This window comes from Sprattus sprattus (genome assembly GCF_963457725.1).
Source record: "Sprattus sprattus genome assembly, chromosome: 12".
Taxonomy (NCBI): Eukaryota; Metazoa; Chordata; class Actinopteri; order Clupeiformes; family Clupeidae; genus Sprattus; species Sprattus sprattus.
The window spans coordinates 22484136-22493599 of NC_137910.1; the positions used below are offsets into that span (position 1 = coordinate 22484136).

General features: G+C 41.0%; 1 protein-coding gene across 1 annotated transcript; it reads right to left on the reverse strand.

Annotated features, from left to right (window-relative positions):
• Positions 1–745: 745 nt before the first annotated feature.
• On the reverse strand, positions 746–8578 carry LOC308373580 (sulfotransferase 6B1-like; the record flags this gene model as incomplete). The annotated part of the gene is made up of 7 exons (XM_080849151.1): positions 746–876; positions 5141–5297; positions 5381–5475; positions 5687–5813; positions 6375–6464; positions 7036–7148; positions 8389–8578. The coding sequence occupies 7 exons, from the start codon at positions 8576–8578 to the stop codon at positions 746–748; spliced, it is 903 nt and encodes a 300-aa protein (XP_080705277.1).
• Positions 8579–9464: the final 886 nt, after the last annotated feature.

Genomic DNA, 9464 nt, shown 5'->3' on the forward strand with positions numbered 1-9464 from the left:
CGCTGTCATAGACTAAACCACATGCAATAGCTTGTTGATTGGTTCTCCAAATCATAACATAATGAGCTATCAGCTCTCATCTTCTCATTTCCACATTGTTATAATCCGTGAGAAAACTGGTCTGGAGACGCGTAATCGGATTTAAAATCTGGCCATAGGCGCATATTCATTTTGCTCCGATTCATAACATACACCAGCGTTCACCTTGCAGTGCTTTTGTCTACATCTAGCCATGTTAAGATAACACTGGTTTTAACCCATGTGAAATGTTGTGTAAATGAATGAATACAGTACATGTTAATTGGTTAGCCAGCGGTTTGTGTAATAGGCTAATGGGTCTAGGAGGAAAAGACTAGTTTGGAGAGGACTTAAGTTGTGAGTTGAAGACAAATAAATGAAGGGACTGCGTTCTCAGTGGATGTGAAATTGATTATACCTATTTATTGTACAATTCACGTTATAATAATACAAAACAAAAGTCTGCAGTCTAAATCTTTGTAAAAAAAACAGGACGATAAAAAATAGGTTGGTTCTTACCCTTAGATATGTTCGCTTCTGAAGTCACAGTATGATCTTAAGAAATGCCCTAGTTTAATATTCAAGTGTTGTGATGCTGTTCATATAAGACACAAATGCAGTTACTTTACTTTCCTCTAGGCCCATTCATGTACCCATCGTGCTACACCATTACCGTTATAGCTTGTTTGCTGATGATCAGTGGCATGGAAGGCTTTTTTTCATTTCTTCACCATTTACAATGCAGGTCATACTTCAGCTTGGCTCCCAGTTTAGTTCCAGAGAGGTGTTTCTCAAATGCAGCATCCATTTGCTCGCTTTGAGCTTGGCTGAGATGATTTTTCCAGTCACCAACCTCACCTAAAAAAGGATGTTTGTTCTAGTCAGTGTATTATATTCAGAATTGTCCATATAAATATATACTACCCATAACAAATATGAAATATCAGTGTGTATCTGACATGGATGTATGTGGTTAAGTGCTTAATGATTAATTCAGATATTACTTCATGCTCTCTACATGTCGACTACAACTCATCTACCTCCATAACATGAATGGCATCCTTGGAAGGCAAAATATATAACCATAGATGTTCATAATGACATTACAATTATATTGCAGTACAGCCAAAAAAAGCCTATAAAGTGTACCCCAGTCACCAATTTTATTCCGATTTGGATCCATACAAAAACATTTATAGTAAAAAAGTGTCAGGGACCTAAAAAAATGTGTTGGTGTAGTTGGATCCATTGCAGTCTGATTTAGAGTTTTTACCAAAACCATAATCACTTTGTTCAATATGGTCTGGAGCTGATTTTGTTGCATTCAAATTGGAAGGTTGATTCAAATACTATTACAAATATTTGGATCAGCTAGCAGCTCTTATCAAAAACAACCACTGCAATCAAATCCGCACCCACTAGGCAGATGTAGCATAACATCCTTAACCCCGAAAAAGATCTATTGCAACTTTCTACTTCTACTGAAGTCTGTCTATGGTAAGTTGACTTCAGTTATAAGGATGAAGCAGTCTGGGATGCAAGTTAAAGCTAGAGTAGGCGACTCTGGAGGAAACATTAGGAGTAAGATCGATTTTTAAAACGTGATATGTAGCCCACTTCCTTTGCGTGTCAGTCATCTACAAGTGAAACCTAATGTTGCTTTAATGGCCCAAACACATTCTCGTTCACAGCAGTAATCAGTATCTGGGGCCAATGAAAATATACTTACTTTTTAAAAGAAAACACATTCCAAAACCAAAGCATTCCAAACCATGATTGATCAGCTAACTATGGAACATTACAGACACTTTTCTATTGAAAACAAAAGTGCTCGCCCTCAGTTCCACCCAAATAGCAGGCCTATGCTGCCAGCAGTGTGTGCACGAGCAATGCTTGACTCTCAGGCACGTCAGACAGTCTTCCTGGCTGTGATTGGTTGTTTTGATTCGGTCGTGGTGGATTCTTGCAAATGGCATTAGGAGCACTGGAGGCAAAGGAGCCTGATTTTTGTTATGATTACCTGTCTCATGTACTGTACTGCTGTCGGGACATAGTGACAGTTTTAGCCAATATGAGAACAAGTTCCCTAATAGGTTCCCTGGGTTCCCTACTGCAGTTTTAACGGTTCAATCCTCAACTTAATATGTGACATGTCGAAGCCTTCATAACGTGACACTCATGTCGTCCTCAGGTCTCTAGTTTGAGCACATGGGAGTAGTACCTATCACTTCCGGTCGTACCTCGACGTGTGGTGTGGGGTGGTACTGCAGATAAGAATATTAACAGGATACCACCCCTCTCTTCAGCTTTACCGAACCAGGTGACCTTTGACATCACATTTAACTAACCACACTTAGAGTACTGCAATGGAAACAACTGTCATTCTTTAACTCTATAAGGCACTCAACTAATAATCAAGTTTGATCCTGTATTTGGCACAATAACAAAAATCTAACATTTGCATGCTATCTACTGTTTTAAGAAAAAAACCTAGAAACGTGGGTAGAAAACCCGCCTTTCACATTCTTGCTCTTCTTGAAAGATCTCACTATTATCACACAAAGTCTTTCCGCAAGTCTTTCTCATGGAGCAGCGGAATGCAGATGGAGGCTCTGCTCTCCTGCCTGGCGGTGTATCTGTAGGTGGTTGTTCAGGAACTCTTACAGGAGTGGTCACTCTCTCACTGACTTGTTGTTGCGTGACGCTTCCTGATTTGGTCCAAATATCTTCTTTTTGAGTGTCTGAACCATCTGTCTGAACTATAAACGATAGGGGTTCAGTGTTCTCCTCAATGATAACTGGTATCCACTTTGGTCTGTGGTTGTAGTTTTGAACATACATGTCATCACCATTGGAATTACTCTGCCACTTGCTGTGTGCATCCTTTCTGCTTGAGTTGTATTGTGTTCTTCCCGTATGGCAGTAGCAGATCCAGTGTGGCCCATAATCTCCTGGATATTCAGCTGGTGGCAAGCTAGTTGATGTTGTTTGTGGTGTAATTCTGTAGCAAAACAGGAATCTGGCTATTATTGTCTCCAAGGTTCTTCATCCCTTATTTGAATGTTTGAACTGCTCTTTCTACTAGGCCGTTCAATGCGAGTGGAATTGAGTGTATGTTACATGCTATATGTCATTCTGCTTCAGGATCGCCCCAAACTCAGCACTTTTATCGGATACGAGCATCAGTGGCTGAAGCACTGTCTTAGCTTTTCTATGTTGTTGTGCTGGTTGGATACATGTCTATCCATTTTAAGTGCAAGTCCATGATGACAAGGAACATCTTCCCAAGGAAAGGGCTTGCATAATCAATGTAAAGTCTGCTTCACGGCATCTCAGGCCACTGCCATTTCTGACTGTATGGACTGTAGGATGGTAAACTATTTTGTACTCGTATGCTCTAAGCAGGACTGCCAGCCTCTGCACTCAGGAAAGTGCAATAGACAATAAATATAGAATATATGTACAGTATATAGAATAGATAAACAATAGATATTTAATATAGTCTAATTGAGTATGAGTAAGGCTACGCAGGTTACCGTTTAAAACTGACCGCATTTTAACAAGGAAGAACGGTGCAGCACTCACTCTATATCGGTAACATCTGTTGTTTTGTTGTAGACTGTTACTTCTTAGTGTGCCTATGCAAGAAATAGCCTATACTATAGCTGCAAAACCATCTAGCTAGCAACAGTAAACTAGGCATTTCCATTGTCACTCTCGTCTCAAAATGCTTGAAAATGTGCATTTAAACGCTATAATGGTAAAAAAAAATGGACCAGCATCCTAATAGATAAAACCCATGGTCCTAGACTGGTTTCACGCAAGATATTTTCCCATGTTCCCATTAATTTAGTTGCCTCCCATTGTGAAGTACCCTGATCATATAAGGTAAATCCACTGGTAATAACACATTCATAAAATATTTTTTTCAATATCAAACACCCATTATGCCATTGACTGTACTTACTTTCAGACTTTACCCTATGGCTTTATGATTTATGTGGTGTTAGTAGGCCTACAGGTATCTGATGTTTGTTCTTTTAATCCTTTAAAATTAGTTGTATTTCATGTTAGATATTTCAGCAGTCTTTGATAGCACTTCATTTTGTGTTAATTTAATGTTTCCACCATGAAAAAGGTGTGCTTATTGAGTTCAGATGGTGATGCCTTGAGTTTATTGTATTGATTGCATGTGTTCACTAAATGAGCATAAAGTTTGGAAAATGTGTGAATAGTGTTTCCAGAAATGTGCATGTGTTTTGAGAATTGAGGCAAAGCTATATGTTTACAGTGTGCTACCGATCAGGAAAAACTGAAATCATTGCCTGAAGAAATAAATCATATTCTATCCTAGACCTACAGGCCTAAGATCTCAACCCTTTGACAAACCTCCGATATAATCTGTATTTTAAATGTGCCTTGGCTACCACTCTATAGCTCTTCTCATGTTCCTATGCTGTGTGCAATGTGGTGATATTTCACAAACACACTACAAGGTTAACTATAAATATCGATAGACTGTTTTGATAATTGCACCTTTTGATTACTTCATACCATTATGGAGTCTCCCATAAGGACTCCATATTTTTTAAATATTGAACTCAGGTGAGGAAATCAGTGAAGGCTCCTCTGTACTGATGACATGCAATGCTGTGAGGGGTATCTTGATGGAATGATAATGAGTTGGAGGATAAAGCAATGAGGTTAAAGCCTTTCCAGGATGTTCTTATCTAGTGCAAAGGTGGGCATGCCAAAGGTTGGACTTCGGATGGAGAAGTAAGGCCAGGACTCAGAAGGCATCTGGGCCAGATGAATGAACTTTATCAGCAGAAGGCCTGACTCATAAATAAGTTACAAGGATGACTTGAAAAAAAAACATGCCAAACCTTTATATATATGCTGGCTCAACAATGACAGAGATTTAAGTTAGGCACAAGGTAAAGCCAGTGAAAAGAACACCTTATAAATGAGTAACCCAACCATAACGCATAGATGACCTATGCACATTCACACGTACATTGCATGTTCAGTGGGACAAGGAAGCTTGTGAGGCATGTCATGCAAAATATGCAGTCTTGGGAAAAAAAACCTGGAATGAGGACTGGAATGGATGAGGACTAACCTTTCCTGAAAAAAACATTGCCCATCTGCCCATGAGAGTCCTGTGAGCTCTCCTTCATGGCCCGGAAAGTGCTCTCCTCAGAAATCGTTTGAATGGTGTCATCACTTAGGCTGAAGCCAAAGAATTCAGAGACTCGCCGAACCCCTCCACTCAGGTCCTAATAGAGACAAACATGGCGTGAAGTTCACATTCCAATTAACATTGTTCAATGTCATAGGGGTCATTGCAACTGCAAAGTACCTGCTTCAACTCTTCATAGGTGACAATCATAACATTTGGATCATCCATTCGCTTCTCCCAGGCCAATGCATGGTCAAAGTATGAGCCCCATGGAACTGAGGATGGATTAGAACAGCTGTTTTGTCATGGAGAAGACACTTGGTACCTTATATTTTCTATGCACAACTATGCACAATTGAAATACACACAAACAAATATTTAATTTGGTGGTTTTTCTCCCATCACATCCAAAATAGAAGCATAGAGGATTGAAGTTTATGTAAGTCATCTTAACAGTTAAAGGTGCAAGTCTAGTTTTATGGTCACCTTCACCACTCATAAAATCTGAGTAGAAACTGTCCCAGGACTCTGCAGATGGCAGAACAGGGTTCTTTTTGGAGAAGTGATAAAATGAAACCACTGTATCTTTAGGATTTCGGAAAATGACCAGCATCTGTGAAAAGAGAGAACACCAAAGAGAGGAGACATTAGTTCAGCACACGCAATCTCAGAGAGAACTAAAGATGTTTTGTGTTGTCCTGCCTTAGACTCCTCTTGGGCTCGTTCATTTTGCCCCCAGCTATACTCTGACTGTCTGTTTGTTTCTGTGCCATGTCTGGCCGTGGAATTCTCATATGCATGGCCTTAAGCCTGCTCTGATCTCCATGGAAACTGTGCATCCCCATAACGCTGTTGTTGTTGCTCCCACTGTATGTCTATTTCTGTTGGGGGTCTGATGCATTTGTTCAAAGTTGACCCATTCTATAGGGAGTCCGCTGCGTAGGCTGCACAGGAAATGCTTGGCCTCTTATGTAACGTGGACATTTTGCTGGTGGTGTGTAATGAGGACGTATGTGCAGACATGCTCTTTAGGATCATTTGATAAAGAGAAGTTCCTGTGAAGCAAATTCCAACTCAGTGTCTCATAGAGTGTGTATGTATATTAATGTGTGTGAGTGTGTATATGTGGGGCATGAGAGGTAGAAGGCTTAAACATGGAGAAACATTTACCAACCTTTGTTTTATTCACACTGAACGACACTGGAATGTTGTCAGGGTGCATGTGGGTTCCCAGAAATCTCGGCGATGAGGCCTGAGCAAGAGGCTGCAACGGTAAACATTCAAAAGGGGTCTCAGCACTCTGACATACAGTGCTCACCACAGAGCACACAGACTTGTGCAAACAGCTGTGTTTTGATGTTTTTGGTTCAAACATGTCTTTGAGGCGGGGGGCTTAGAGCCGCTGGCTAAACTCACGCTCCAGGAGAGAACATGGTTTGCCTAAGCCACTCAGTAGAGAAACATATAGTCTACAGCCAGAAAAGGTGACATATTTAAGACAAATGGACAACTCATGGACTGACTGTCACACAAACAAACAGCCCAGCACCTCTGGAGGGAACCTAGTGATGTGTGCATACTTGGTTCAAGTGTTGTGGATTGAACATTCACTAAATGGTGGACAGAAAGGAAAAATACCTACACCATGCAACAGGTACATAGTTACACTTGGACATTTTCATGTGGTGTAGTAATGTGGAGCATGTGGAGTAGTAAAAATGTAACTCTTTGGTAAACTGCACGGTTGTGCTCCCTTAGGCATTTCATTATGGTATGGAAACAGCTGGCAATATCCTCCTGAGCAATATGTTAAGTGTAATTTTGACCCAACCAACCTCAATCATTTCTGGACCATAGAACTCAATTAGTGGAGGCATCCTTGACTCTGCTTTCTGCCCAGTTCCAGCTGCAATGATTTTCCGAAGCACAGCAACCATCCAGTTAAACCCTAAAGTTAAATAGGAAGGAGAGATCAGAGCATGATATAAATACTACCGTTACAGTGGAATCTAGATAAAGATCAAACACACATTCAGACATACACTGAAAAAGCATGAATGAAATAAAAACCAAAAGAAAAATAAACGATATCCTTAGCAAGTGAAAGTACAGAACAGAAAATGTATATAGTATAACCACAACGGGTGTTGGGGGGGGGGGGGGGGGGGGGGGGTAAACAGCCATATGTGAGTCTCTCATCTGCTGAACTTCTTTAATACATTTCCTGTGGTGCAGTCATGTGTATCCCTGTTCTGCAGACCTTTTTCAAAGCAATCTTCCCCTTGGTGCCATGCCTATGTGTCACATTGTTCATGGAGTAAAGACAATGCCTTTTTGAGAAAAGACACTATATCTTTTGAAATATGACGTGTTAGCATTCCTTCCACTAACTGAAGATTTTCCACAGGCACACTCTATCATGTCCCCAGCTGGGGCCTCTTTTGTGAGGGGCCCACTCTGCCCCACTGGGCGCTGTGTGGAGAGGTGTATATTTAATTCAACATTCCCCTCTGCTTCTTATCTCTCATCTCACAAGTCAAAGTAAGTGTCAGAGGGAGCAGCTAGCCACAGAACATGCCTGGATTGCATTCCTCAAACTCTAACACATACATACACCATATGTACACAGAATAATCTGGGATGGAGTGTAATGTATCGGAAGATATGCTGCATGCGTAGTCAGTTTTTTCTCACTTGTGGTTACATTCACTCAAACCCCCAGACAACATGTTCACAGGTTCTTGTGCTCAGATAATATAACGCTCCATCTAGCAAGTGCAGATGCGTTCGTATGCACTCGCACCATCTCTTCCTGTCAGGTTCAGATAATAACCTCTGCAGTACACAATGTCCAGTTTGAAGTGCCTTTACAGGATTTACATAGCAGAAGTTCATACATGCAATTAAATGCATTTAAAGTTCAAACTCAACACACTGAACTTATGTGAACCTGTTTCATTTCATAGGTTAATTCTGTGACTGAGGTCACCATGCAGGACTGGCATCATTGATCATTGACCATTGATCATTGGTCACTTGCCTCATGTGTTTTCTCAATTTAACTTCATATTTATGAGTCGTAATTCATTCATTATCAAGCTGAGCAATTAAGTTATACATTTCCTCCTAAATTGTTTGCTTTTTTCCCCCCTTCATCTGAAAATCTTGAACCCCACTCTGGAACTTACCACATTTAGGATAAGCAACTAACATGATATCATCTTGCCTTGCATCCAGGTCTTCCAGCGCCCTCAGGTTTTCCTCAGGACTCATGATGACAGGGTATAGCACTCCATTGTACCTGTACAGTTTATCCTGATCCTCCATTTTCCTGGCCAGCTCCATCTTGGACTGTATTTTTGCTGGAAATGAGTTCATGTTGAAATTCTGATTAAAGTCCCACAGAATCTGTGACTGCTGATGGTGCCCAAGTTTCTTCCTCCTCTAGACATCCAGTCTACTTATGCAGCTGGAACTCCATGCACTGTGCTCTGTCTGAGAGGGAGTGGGTGTGCATATGTGTGCATTTATGGGTAAGTGTGTGTGTGAGAGTGCATTTATATGTGTGTGTGTGTGTGTGTGTGTATGTGTGTGTGAGTGAGTGCGTGTGTGTATGGGTGTGTTTGGGAGCAGTAGGAGGAGAAGCAGACCCCTCCTACTCAGATAGAGCTTGCGTGAGAAGCAGGCGTTTCCTGGTTGCTGTTGGTGCTGTACTTGTGAAAGATCTGGTTTCTTGTCAGTGACTGATTGATTGGTATAAACATTCATTTTTGGGGGCTACGGCTATGCTCCATGGTTATTTGGGAGAGGGGTTTTCTAGAGGAGGGAAGTTGTCTGTGCAATGGTAACCAAATGGGAGTGTTCACACTGTTAACCAAAACTGGGTACAAATGGGATGAATCGAAGAGAAACAAAAAAAATGCCATGTGAGAGGCAGAAAGAATCTATGATTTCCATCAATGTGACTGTTTTCTCTCTATCATCTTAATACAACAATGTACTCTGGGCTTTCTTGTTCATCCAGGTATTTCTTGTGTAGGTCATCTTTCCTATGGGGTTTAGCATGATTGCCTTACTTGACGAAAACCCCTCAAACAGAAATATCCACTCAAATTTCAGTCCCTGAGCCATCTGGATTTATTTAGTCACCCATGATTGTGTTAGGGAGTCTGGAGGCCCCATGGCTCCATCCATTCAGCAGTGGAGGCAAACAGAGTTACCCCCATTTCCATTTTCTCAATGTCACTTGATTAACAGTGTCTGC